The sequence below is a fragment of the Erpetoichthys calabaricus genome, chromosome 17, assembly GCF_900747795.2.
Source record: "Erpetoichthys calabaricus chromosome 17, fErpCal1.3, whole genome shotgun sequence".
NCBI classification, from domain to species: domain Eukaryota; kingdom Metazoa; phylum Chordata; class Cladistia; order Polypteriformes; family Polypteridae; genus Erpetoichthys; species Erpetoichthys calabaricus.
The window spans coordinates 23,442,260-23,456,307 of NC_041410.2; the positions used below are offsets into that span (position 1 = coordinate 23,442,260).

The following is a 14,048-nucleotide window of genomic DNA, read 5'->3' on the forward strand; positions in this document are numbered from 1 at the left end:
TTCACTTCTGGTTATTTGTTTCCAACTTATTTCAAGCTGATCCGGTATGTTCTTCATTAAATAATGACCATCATTTTAAAGATATGCAGTTTCCTTCATTATGCGCTGATGATATTGTCATGCTTGATGGTTTGGTTATGGCTGATAAGGTGAGGAAATTGCTGAACTCCATGAATGCAATGTGCTCACTGGCCTTGGTAGTACTTTTGAGATTTTGAGATCAACTGTCAGCTTCTTACCAGGAAATGTTAAATTATTCACCCTTTTCTTCTGTTTGATTCTTTCATTCTTCTCACAGGAGTCTTCTTCAACAGAGTTTGATTGCTGGTTTTATTGCTCCTAAATCCTGTTTAATAACCTGTTGGAAATCCACAGACTCCCTATCAGTTTCAATCTGGAAAGCCTCTTTTCTTTATTTAAACTTACTGGGGCTATCGGCATCACGTATTATAAGGGCATCATGGGACTAACATTAAAAAGTGGTAGCACTTTGTTAAAATCATTCAGAATAGGGGTTCAGATAAAAATCACTTCTGATCTAGAAAGTACTTCTAGGACTCCAGGCACCAGTCGATTTAGCGGTTTCTCTTGCTTGTCAACTCTGGCTTTTGTTACTACATACAGTAGTTTCTGGAGAATATGGATTTGTGTGGGGAAGGCAAGTGGTTATTTCATTATGTAATTTATTTGGATACATTGTTCTGTTTTTCTGTACTCTGTTTATTAAAATCATAAAACAATAATCACAAAAATTAATGTTTTTCTAGGAAGTATTGGAGCTCTTGACCACAGCGATGAGTAAAATTAGAAAAACATATCAACTTTTTATCACCATTTCCAGTTTGTTTGAGACAATAAGCCTCTGGTTTTTCTGACTATAAGCAATGTGAAAGGTAGTAGATGGCAGTAGCCCTATTACGATTCCCCCCAACTAATTCTGATATTTTTTCTTTCCAACAGGTGGAGTAGACCCAAGTGTTCGCACATTTGTGTGGAAGTTCCTTTTTGGCATGTACCCCTGCAGCTCAACAGCTTTGCAGCGAACTATTCTGGAGGAGGAACTAAGGATCCGTTATCAGTTGATGAAGAAAAAATGGCAAAGCCTGCTTCCCACAGCTAGGAGAATTCGAATTAATGGCACTGACGGTATGTAGCGGAGATACAGGTGTTAGTTCTGCAGGAAATGGTTAGCAGTTTGATTTTGTATTCTGTCACTGTGAGGTCACATCACCATTTAGCACCAAATCTTCAACTTATTTTTAGTGTCTCTTGTTAACCACCTTTTGGGCAGGAAAATGTCAGAAACTGAGGTCTTGTGCATAAAATTCCTTGATGTGACTTGTAAGTTCAAAGGATATAAACACATAGTTGGATAAAAAACGTCAGTGTACTGAGTAATCAAACACTTCAACTTCAGTGAACAGTCAACAATATGGTCAAAAATTCAAAAACAGATTTTCGGCAGAAACATAGCTTATCAGTATGGTGTTTTTCATTGGCAGTATTATTTGTAATATCCTATTCCCAGCTAATATGACTCTCTCAATCTATATGCAAAGCTTTTATTTTTGAGCTCTTGCCATCATGGATAAAAATTGACAATAATAAATGTTTTTCATTGATTGATTGTCTTCAAAAGGCAGTAAAATTTTTCACACTTTATTATGATGAAATGTGCAGAGTTTTACAATATAATGTGCATTACCTGCAATCCTGCACTGCATTTCAAATGTGATAATTTTTAATGATTTAGGCAAAGAGAATATACTCAAAATATTACCACTGTATCCAACCAGATTTTCTGCCATCTCACTGCTAGAGTTCCTATCCATTACTGCAATATTCATGGATCTTGGTTAGACATGCAAGTTAGGTGGTTCCTAAGTGAACTGTTTATTATGCTTTGCTGTTCATGACTGTAGGTGTGAGCATTATAGCCACCTGAATGTTATGGCATAATAAAATTTCTAACGGTGTTGGTAGATACTAGTATAATACATTTATATGCACTTTTCAGACTGAAAGTGTTTTTTTTTTTTTTTCAACAAATAACACATGTACAAGCATGCACACTGGTGTGCCTTTTATCCCTCAAACTGCTTGTTAAATTCAATGGCAAGTATTCAGCTGTCTTGAACAAATAAAACTACAGTTTTTTTGTTCGCTTACTTGCTCACTGATGTTGCTTCTGCCAAGCAAACACAGCACAATACGTGCTTCTTAAGGTTGAATCAGATAAATGGTTGGTCATGTAACCTATGTGCTAAAATATATTGAGAGGAACACACTTTTATTTATTTAATGCAAAAAACTTACAATTATTAAACACATGAACAAATAAAATTGAATGCAAAAATGATGTGGATTCTATTGATTCTTTGTCCATTCTCTTGAATTGTATTTTAATTGAAAAGTAATCTTTCTATTGTAGTTTGTAGAGTACATAAACCTGTACTGTATTTACTTGTATTATAAGAATTATCACTTTCAAATTATAATTTTTTCTGTTAATTTCTATGTCCACTCCTGAGGAAGATCCACAAAACATGCTTTTCTAGAATGACTCTTTTGACAAATCTTTTATATGTATGCATCCTGCCACCAGCTACTGATAGTGTTCTTAGCACACATTTTATTCTGGCATAGAGCATCCTAAGAACAGATATAGTACACACATTAGCATTTCTAACCAAGAACATGTAAATAAAAATGACCCTGTTGTTCACTACATGAGGCTAATATTCTGTACTTCTTCTATTGTTTACACTTGAACCATTGTCTTGTATTTCTGTTTTCATTGATTAAGATAAAGGTATTGCCTTGAAGTCTGATAAATGTCTGGTGATAAGTTTACATTCATATCTGTTGGTTGTTATAGCAATTGCCAAAAGGTGTTTAAAATTTAGATAGTCACTTAATTTACTTTTGCTGACCAATATTTAATTCTAATATTGTGTTATTTGGTACTGTATATTACACCATAATAATAGGCCTTTTTGTTCTTTTGGTTTCAAAATAATAATTACATTTAAAGTTGAGCATCATGAAGTGAATATAATAATTGTGATCAAATGATTTGGAAAAATATATTATATTTGGTCATATCACTCTAACCAGTATTTCTGTTCATGATGTAGACTATCATACTGATTCAAGCCACTAAATGTTTTAGTCTTGCCACTCAAGCCCTGAATTGCACTTGCACATGATTTCTTAGTACATGCCTACATTTTCTGAATAGCTCTTTATACAAATATGATGCTGTCTTTATTTAAGCAGTCCATTTTACGAAAGGATTTCTCTCTGCAGATGAACTGATCGCTGCCTTGAAGTACTATGAAGAAAAGAGCAGTAAAACTCTATGTAATTCAACAAATGACGATGAAGATATGAAGGAAAGAACTGCATTTTTGGAACTACAAGCACAGGTGATGAATGACAGGAGAGGGGAGGAGAAGTTTACCATGGGGTAAAAATGTTGGAAGCAGTTGTAAACAGGACAGATGAATTTGGAGCCTCTATTTCAAAGTTTGTTTTTAACACTCTTTTTGGTATAGCAGTTGTCCCAGTAGCTCATTTGGTTACTGCTAATACTTTGGTAACATTTTTCAAAAATAAAAAACTGAGCATACTTGTAATAAATTAATTTTTTGGAATCAATTGACTAAGATAAACAACAAAAATGTAAATGCTTATTTTTTTTTGGGATGGAAAAAATATATACATATACCATCTCCTTAAAGCATTCCAGTAGTTCTCAGCATCCCAAAACAGTCAATATAACAACCAATTCATGGCTTTATCTGCAACTTTGTAATTACTTTGTAATTTTTTGCCATCATAAAAAATGCTCCTTAATATGTATTTACAGTTAATACACTTGATGAGAATATTAAGATATATAAGGTTGTGGATCTTTTTACCCTTCCCAACATTAAAGAAAGAGTTTGTAAAGTAAATTTTGATTTCAGATAACCAGTAAAGAAATTGTTCTTAATAACTGATTCCTCAAATACTTTGTTTGGTGTAGCCTTAATTCTTATGTTTTAAAACACTTTATATTATGTCTTATTGCTTTACAAACGGGAATAATTTGTTTCCTTCTGAAGAAAGGTGACTTTGCATTGTGCTACAAACTCTATTTTTTGTGCCACATGTTTTGCACATGGGTAGATTAGTTCTAACTGCTGACAAGCTCACTTTAGTTATAAATGCAATTGTTTTCTTAGTTGAGGACATGTTTACAGAAATCTTGGTATTTTGTAACCGCTTATATAACAGCTGCAGTTTCCTATAATGATGAGTTTAAAGCTGCTTCAGTGTAGCAGTATAAGCTGATCCATGTCCAACACCATACTTTAGTGTTTTTTTGTTGTATCTTATGTTTTTAAATATCTTTTCACCAGCTGAATGATTCAATAACGAAAATGTATTTTGATCAGGGGTGTACACCTTTGAATCTGTAGTTTACACAGAGGAGAACAATTACAGTATTTTCTGATCATGCAGAAACAGAAACATTTTTTATGTTTTTTTGCTTCTAGGTCCTGATTGACAAGACACATTTCATTGTTGAAAACCTACAAGAGGCAATCCGGATTATAGATAAAGATGTTCCAAGGACTGAACGGGACCTTCCATACTTTGTGTAGGTAAATTGGTACAGAAACAATATTCGGTTAAACTATTTTTGATGCTTCTGTTGTTTTCATTCACTGTGTGACCCTGAAAGCTTCTACAGTATACAGTACATTAATTGCTTTATATTCTGATACTTGGAGTAACCTTTAAATAAAGTGCAACACATTAATTTTGAGAAATGAGATCAGGTTAAACAGTTTTTACCTATTTTCAATTTTAAAACTGAATACCTCACTTCCATGAGACAAAACAGTCCTGTAAAATTTTGCAGGAGCCAATTGAATTCCAGATTGATGTACATTTCTCACTCCTCTTATTCCAAATCAGTATTTAATGAAGTTAACAGAATAATCTGTAAAATTCAGTGTCATTGTTTTATTTACCAGTTCTCTTTTTACTGTCAAGCTGACAGACCGCATACCAGGTCCAGGGTGAAAAGTCCTCTTCTTGTGGATTGCAAAAAATTAGATCCTTAAAAATTTTATTTCTTTTCATGAAGCTTGCAAGTTGAATGCAGTTGTTCTCCAGTCCATCCTAAGATTCTTTTCTGTGCCACAACAAATAACACTTGGCAGTAACATAGCTCAGTGACTTTTTTGATCATGTTTCTAAGCAAACAAGAACAAAATCCTTTAAAAATCTTACACATCATTATGCTGTCTTCAGCTGCTGTCCTTTACTCTTGAATAGTAGCTACATTATTAGCATTCATACAGTTAAAAGAAATGTCTCTTCTGTTTCAAGGCATATTAAATATATTGTGGTTCAACTTTAGTGAAACATTGTTACAAAGTTCAAAGAACTGCATTAGTCACAGAGATATGTCATCAAAAATACAATGGGATGATTTCTTCGAAATTGTGGATGCAAATAAAGATAGAAATTTAAAAAATTTGTGGCTGAGTAATCAAGAACAACCTGTCATTCTCTTTCTGCTAAATTAGGGAAAAAAGTCTAGCAGATTCACTGAACAGGTTTCTTTAAATTCTACAGAAATATTTAAGGTGAAGTAGATTCATATAGTAAACTTATAGCTAGAGAGCTCTCCACTTTGCTCCTTAAAATGGGAAGGAAATATCTCTGAAGAGAGCGAGCAGATGTTATGGAATTTTTCTACAGATCTGTCATATCCTCTAGAAACCAACATTAACCTGATATGTGCTTGGACATTGGCCAGATCTTTTTCTAAAATATTTTTAATTGATTTACTAGTTGCTGTAAGATAATTTCTGTTGTGACCCGTATTATGTAGATCTAATATCTTTGGATTATTTCTGTAGATCTAACATTATTGTAGTTTAAGGTTATTCCAGTTTAAGTTAAACAAACATACATAACTTCTCGAGTCTACGTTTTAAATGTTTCTGTCATTTTTGCTTTCCCATGTTTTTCCCTGTCTTGCTCTGCCTTTTACCTATGGACTGTTCATTATATCTTTACAACCTTATTATTTGGATTCATTCATAAATTGCAGAATGTTTTGTTTCTGGGTGTGCTGATCTACATGCCCAGTGCACATAATTCTTTTGTTCATAGTTCCCTTCAAGCAACCGTCCACTATGGACCCTTCATTTTTGTCATGAGTGAATGTTGCAGGGAGTTTGGGAATGCTGGATTCATAGATCTTTCCAGGGACATTTTATGTATATTTTACATATCTTGGCCTTGTAAAAAGTGATCTTCCAATTTTCCATTCTTTCGCAGAAGTTCATAAAGTGCTTAGTAGTGAGTGAATCTTATTCTCAAGTGCAGTTTGCACTTTTCCCTGGCACACCACGACCACTTTATCATAATTATAATCTCAGCCATTGTACTTCCTGATAACCACTATTTGCATAAAGTGTATTTGAATTCCTTTTAACTTTCATGCTATTTTTCCTACTAACTTCTTTAAAGTTTGCACTTTTTTTTTGATTGTCTCTTTTTATGTTTTCATATACTAATTTTCACCTTTTTCTGTTTTCAAACACATTCTGATGAATTATGTTGTTGAGGTGATCTTAATATAACTATCATTCACTGATTCAAATAGCAGTATTAGCTTTGGGCAATCACAAATGTTGCTTAATGAATGTACATTACCAATAATGTTTGACATTACTGTAATAAAAAATATTATATAATGGAAAACTTTTCTAGTAAAAATGCAATTATTTAAATATTTAAAATGTAATTTGTGAAAGTTAACTAATAGTAAATAAATAAAATATACATACCAAAATTCCAATAAATAAAATAGTAAGTTGGATTTATTTGATGACTAGAGTGTGCACGACTACTTGAGGACCAGCACTGGAAAAATCTACACTTTTATTATTTCTTTATTTCTTTTGCTTTTGTAGGGGAGAAGGTTCAGCCAATCTACTGGTTTTGAGGGATATTCTCATCACATTTGCAGCATTTCACCCAGGTAACCTGTATCTTTATACAGTATTTAAAAAGATAAACATGATAATGTTCCTGTCAGGGACTGAAAAATGAAACATTGGGATGAGAGTCACGGGGGACTATTTGGTAAGAACAGATGCCAAAATCAAAAGTTTATTGAAATAAAGAGTTGGTCACAGTCAGTGCTTATCAGAAATGACTATGACATCCCTGCACCTGCATAGAAATGGTATGTTACATTTTGGTGGCCAGGGCACCCTTCTAATTTATAATCTCCTTAACTGATGGCATACACAGGTTTAAGCCATGCTATCACTATCAGTCCTTAGCGTTTCTTTGTTAAATTATAGCACAGTTCTCTGTGGCTCTCTCCTTTTGTGTAGTGTCTTGAAAAGGGACAGATTGTTGCCCCATAATTAAAAATGTGTGAGGTAAATGTAAAAACACAATCACAAAAAAATTAAGCAGATATCAGTATAATTAACATAAAATGAACCACAATTAAATATTGTTTCATTCACTATCCACTAAAAGAGGCAGCTACACAATAAATAGCACATTTAATAATTAGTAAAGTGCTACAACATTGCTCCAGTATCACACTTTCTCAATGCATTGTTGGTAGTTGTACTTGGTGCTCCCCCTTTGAACTTAATACATAAAAACATTAAAATCCAAGATAGTTTGATGATCTTAATCCCACATTACATGCAAGAATTGTCAAAACTTTTTAGTTTCAGAAAACAAAAGTGAACAATTGTATCTTATAGAGATACTGGTAGCTTTTCAGTTTAAATGATGGATATTAATTAATTATATGAATCCTTATTATTTGATGTGGAGCATACTGCCATCTGATGGTCATTTTAATAGTGCGTCACTTTCAGACCAGTTAGTTTAGAAAAAGAAGGCACATGAAAAAATAATAATTGAGTGATAGTTATCTATGTTACTTGCTTTAGCCTGTCCAGAATAGAGTTCAGATATTGAAAATGTAGTCAGAAACGCCAGATTGGCTGTATTAGAGAACCTACAGTGAAGATGATGATAATTATGTAATATTAACTATTGTAATTGTTATAATTGGTTTGGGTCATGCTTCAGCAGGCCTGAATATTACTGTGTAATGTACAGTCAGATACTATTAGCACTCAGTTACTAATAAATTAGCTTTGTATTCTTGAGCCCACTCTATCTAATTCAGCATCACTCAGGGTTAGCATCTATCACCACAGAATTGGATACAAGGCAAGAACCACCAATGGTCAATTGACCGTTCACTGTGGGGCCTACTTGCACACACATCTACACTCACACTCTTACACATGAAGAATTTAGAATTGCCTAAAAAGTTGTTAAAAGTTTGTGTAAACCTTCTCAAATAATGGGAGAACATGGAAATGTGTAGACCATTTTTGAAGTAATTACAGTAATATTGTAAGTCATATTATTAAAACTACTTACAAGACTCTTTAAGAGTGAAGGTTACTATCCTTTAAAACTTAACAGTTTAGTTCATTATGGAAGCCATGGTGCCCATTATTTACTGTAGAATTTCTTTGGCGGGATGACTAAAAAAATATTATTATTAGGGCAGTCACTTGAACACATCCAAGAAAATTTCAGTAGCAGAACCTTCGTCTCTATTCTAGAACTCTCCGGTACTCTATAAAGAGAAGCTTAACAAGGATTTATGTATAAACTAGAGGTTAACTCCACACTTTAACTTTTGAATTATTATGTTTATTACATAAATGCTTGGGCTGGATTTTTCTATTATAGTGGTTCCAACACATTTTTGTTTTTTGGTAGATGTCAGTTATGCACAAGGCATGAATGATCTCTGCAGCAGGTTTCTAGAAGTTCTGGATTCTGAAGTGGATGCATATTGGTGTTTTGCTTCCTATATGGAGAAGTTCTCCAGCGACTTTAAAGCAGATGGAATGTGCCGTAAGATTGGTAAGTTATCTATAATAATAATAATAATTTACATTTATATAATGCTTTTCCCACTACTTAAAGCGCTTTAGTGAGTGGGGAGCCACTTTAACCACCAGTATTTTGTAACATCCACCTGGATGATGCAATGGCAGCCATTTTTGCACCATTATGCTCACCAGAAATTAGCTATTAGTTGGTAAAGTGTGAGAGCTAGCTAGCCAGTTAGGGACACGGGATAATTAGGGGGCCAGAATGACTAGGCAATGGAGGGCAATTTAGCCTGGACATTGGGATGCACCCTGCTTTTTAAAAAGGATGGCTAGGGTTCTTTTATGACCACAGAAAGTCAGGGCATTGGTTTTACATCTCATCTGAGGGATGGCGCCATATCTATCTATCTATCTATCTATCTATCTATCTATCTATCTATCTATCTATCTATCTATCTATCTATCTATCTATCTATCTATCTATCTATCTATCTATCTATCTATCTATCTATCTATCTATCTATCTATCTATCTATCTATCTATCTATCTATCTATCTATCTATCTATCTAATATAAGACGCACAATAACCAAAACGGTGAAACAGAAACACACAAAAGCTGAAAAAAAATTCATAAGTACAAAATTAGTCAACTAAGGACCCAGTCAACATCTCACACTGGTTCAAAGGCCAGGGAGTAAAACTGTGTTTTTAAATAAGATTTAAAACAAGTGAAGGCACCTGCCTAACGTGCAATGGCAAATCGTTCCAGAGTTTTGGAGCAGCAACTGAAAAAGCCCTATCCCCTCAGAGTTTAAATCGTGTCTTAGGAATTAATAAAAGTATTAGAAGTATTTTAGTATCTAATCTCAACAACATACAGGCTTGAATAAACAAATCACTCCCATTTTCAAAATTTCTCTCTTCTGTGTAAAACAGTTTATAATTCTATCCCTTGCTCTGACTGTGTCAGATTGTTTTGGCAAAAATTAGTATTAGCACAGCAGTTTTAACAAGTCACTGGCAACCACTGAGCCATGTTTAATTAAGTGTCATCCAGTTTTTCTAAGCAGCTAGCCTGCCTTTCAAGCTGCCTGATGTCTTAAAGTTAATATTTTAAAGCATTTTACTGTTCATAGTTTTAATTATGTCTGTAAAACACATATGTTAGAATTATAATAATAATTTAAATAGAACCAAAATGTCTAATGTTTTAAATATGGTTTGTTTATTTATTGATATAGTATGTTATGAGTATACAGATCATTGCTGATGTTTAATTTTTAAAGTATGTTGGTGAAGGACCAGTTTGAAATGTTAGTTTGTCCAATTAATGTGTGAAAAACTATTAAAAGCTTCAGTTCTCAATAATATGAACATAATATTTAAGTTACACTATTATTTGTTTAAGTCTCATCTTATTATTACATTTCTTCTTCTGCAGAGCTTGAGGCACAACTGCTTAAAGAACTTGACCCATTGCTTTATGCCCATCTGGTAAGAGATGAGCTGGACAGTCTGGCGTTTTGCCACAGGTACATTATATTATGTTTGTTATATTTATTACATTATTGACGTTTTACACTTATGTTCATTGAGTCTTGAAGAGAGAGTGCTTATTTAACTAATTCAAAAACAGAAGAGACAGCTGCAACTCTAACATTTTTATCATAGTGAAAAATATTTTTATTAATCAGTTAAAGAGCTTCTGTTTTATGTGACTTTTTCACAGTGAAAACCATTTTAGTATATTTATACATAATTACATATGCACTGCAAATGCTATATATAGGATACATTTTCCTACAGGTTTAAGTCATTTGATTGACCATGTCCATGATCACCTGGTGAGGCAAGATATTCTCAATTTTAAGCTCAATGTCATATTTACAGGAATAAACTCCGTTTAAAAAAGCATACTGCTGCAAGCATTTTTATCCTTCGATGTATAAAATTATGCTTTGTTACTATTCACTGTAGTATGATCCCACTTCACAGAATATCTAGAACATGTTTTAATCTTGATACTTTGACCACAAGAAAATATTTTTTGTTGATTATTCAACTTTTAACCAATTACTCTCTTATAAATCACATTTCTCTTGTATTATTTTATCACCAAGATTAATTTACATAAAGCAAAGATGCTACAACCCCAAATAAACAAAATTCAAAACTACTTAAACGGGTGTATTTACCACATCTGGACTAATGCCAGAATAAGGCCAATATTTTCCTATTTTATTTCTTCAATAGAAAATTAGTTAATGAACATAAAGCACCAACAGAAAATAGAAGAGACAAAACTATAGCTGGCTATCTTAGCTTAACTAAATAGGTTACTTTCATCATTTTTCAGGAGGGATGGCTTTTCCACTTTACCATCCTTGTACCACTAGTTTCACTTTCCACCTCTTATGTATTCTTTACCAGTGAGTATTCTTATCAAAACATTTCCAAATTCTAGACTCAAAAGTTACTGTTACAGAGTGGCTTTTTAGCCCCATTTAGAGTTTTATTCTGGGCTAAACCTTGGATCATTCATAGTGTAGGCTCAGTCCTCCAAGGGAGTATCTGGACTCTCTCTCTCTTTCAATTATCAAAGTCCAAGCTATTGCAGTTAAGATACCTCTGTTACCACCTATCAGCCTTTTCTCTAGTGACTTTCTGATAGTCATCAAAAGCTTCTTTGACTGTGGTGAGCTCAGAGAGTTGACTTTAATGGTACTTTACAATTGTTGGTGTGACGTTTCCTGTTATTATTCCTTGTTGGGTGTTATTCTTGTACTCTTGCATTCTTTTTCGAGTATCAACCAGCCCACACTATGCTTTAGTTCTGACATTTTCAATTGACACCTTTCAGAGCCCTATTCTAGGCAAAGGGAATGACATTTGATCTTGCTTGTAGGACTTCAGAATGGATTTTCCTTCTCTCTTGTACATTGCATGATGGGTACAGACATCCTTAAACTAATTTTCTGATGTATACATTTGTCTTTGTGCAGCTGCTTCCTTGTTCTTCAAAATGACTCATTTTAAAATGCTCCTTGCCACATTTGTGAATTGTAAGGATATTGCTTCATCCAGATTGGTGAGGCACTGAAAGGTTTTGTGGCAGTTGACAAAATTGTTTAGAAAAGGGAATTTTATTGCTTACAAGCAGAACATTCTTGCTGCAAACATGGTCAACTGTTTTTAGAATTGATTTATGTATATGAGCTGTTTTTGACAGGTGGTTACTTCTGGGTTTCCAGCGTGAATTCAGTCATAGCGATGCACTCTGTCTTTTTGAGGTTTTGAGCACAAATCATTTAGAACTGAACTCTCTGGAAGGAGAGCTGGCTAGAGACCGAGAGCGACTATACCACATCGAACGAGAAGGTAAGAACAGACAACGCACATGGGTCATTACAGTAACACAGAAACAGTAAAAATGTTTTAATGTATTAATGGTTTATTCAGGTGAAGAACTACATGTCATAAAGTAAAGTTTTATTGTGTGAGCTATTAGAAATAGAAACACAAAGCACAATAGTAACAAAAAATTTACTAAGTTGATATTTTTATACTTTTTTTTTTAATATATTTTATTGTACTACGAAGATGAGAGAGAAACAATATTTCGATTCTCCTGTATGTTCTGCACATATAGTGAATTGACAGTAAAAGGCTATTTGATTTATGTTTTTGTTATAAACATGTACAGTTTATGGGCCTGACGTGGTGTTTACACTGATACAGCAATTATGTGTTTAAGACTGATACTTCAGAGAAATAATAATAATAATAATTCATTACATTTATATAGCGCTTTTCTCAGTACTCAAAGCGCTATCCACATCTACTACTGGGCTGTCTGATATACACAAAGATTACTGGAAAGCTGGTATTTTAAAACAGTGGTTCTCAAGTTCAGTCCTGGGAACCCCCTGTTGATGAAGGTTTTTGTTGCAACCATTTTCACAATCAGTGAGTCATTTTTCCTTTGATTGATCTCAGTAGTAGTTTGAGATTTACGTTTATAAAAAATACATTTTTGCTGTGTTGTATTTATCAGTGTTCAACTTGTTTTTTTCATTTTCTTTTTTATTCACTTTTTTTTTTTAAGTTTGCAACAAATAATTAATGATAAGCTGAACAGACACCAGTGCAAACAATATGGAAGGTTAAAGGGCAGCTATTTCAATATTACCCACTTGTATTAGTAAATAACCTCTTAAATAACCAGATATTATTAAAGAGCAAAATGAACAAATTCTTTCCTAGCTAATAACACACATAAATTATTGCTTTCTTTTGTAAATATTTAATGTGTTAATTTTGTAATTTCAGGACTAATACAAAAAAATTAAATAAATAAACTGGGAACTAACAGCTTGATAAAATGTGGTCAGAGTCTAATTAAAACCAAAATTGGGTTGGGATGAAAACCTACAGCCACAGGAGCCCCCATGACTGATCTTGAGAATTATTGCTTTAGAGTTTATAGGTGTTAGGCTGTATAATACATTAATAACTTCACCAATATTTTAAGATTAGCTCTGCAAAAATCAAACCTTGGAGTAGGTCGATATTTGCTCAGGTTTGTATTGTTTCAGCTGTTTATAATCTAGTCTTGATATCGGGTGAAGCCCAGACACTCACTTTTGTGGTCACTTAGTAAGATTACTTTAAAACAGCAATTTTCAACCGGTTTGCCATGAATGGTCTACGGGTGTGTTGCAATTTTTTTTTAAACACCTTCTTTAAAGAAATAAGACACAAAAAAATGTCTGAAATGCAAATTTGTTTTTTACCATTTTATATGATTTATATATCATTTTAACAATATACTATATGTGAAATACAGGGGTGGTCAAAAGTAGGTTTATAGTTGTTTGTATGGAAAAAGACATGCAGGTTATGATTATTACAATAGCTTTATTAACTAAAAAGAATGTCCCATTGCACAATGCACTTGTGCTCGTAAGTGCTCAAATTACCTAAAAGATAAATCATAGCTATAAACTTACTTTTGCCCACCCTGTATAAAGCAATAAATGTATAATTTCATACATTTATAACCAGTTTAAATGTCTCATCTTGTTA

The 14,048-nt window shown here is 33.2% G+C and overlaps 1 protein-coding gene across 1 annotated transcript in view; it reads left to right on the forward strand.

Annotated features, from left to right (window-relative positions):
• si:dkey-238d18.4 (TBC1 domain family member 15) overlaps positions 1–14,048 on the forward strand; it is a 28,372-nt gene that overhangs the window by 10,632 nt on the left and 3,692 nt on the right. Inside the window, exons 2-8 of the mRNA XM_028822430.2 lie at positions 961–1,146; positions 3,310–3,428; positions 4,545–4,648; positions 6,984–7,051; positions 8,842–8,988; positions 10,405–10,495; positions 12,193–12,341. Of these exons, the coding sequence (XP_028678263.1) occupies positions 961–1,146; positions 3,310–3,428; positions 4,545–4,648; positions 6,984–7,051; positions 8,842–8,988; positions 10,405–10,495; positions 12,193–12,341 (864 nt within the window). The remainder of the gene's footprint in view (positions 1–960; positions 1,147–3,309; positions 3,429–4,544; positions 4,649–6,983; positions 7,052–8,841; positions 8,989–10,404; positions 10,496–12,192; positions 12,342–14,048) is intronic.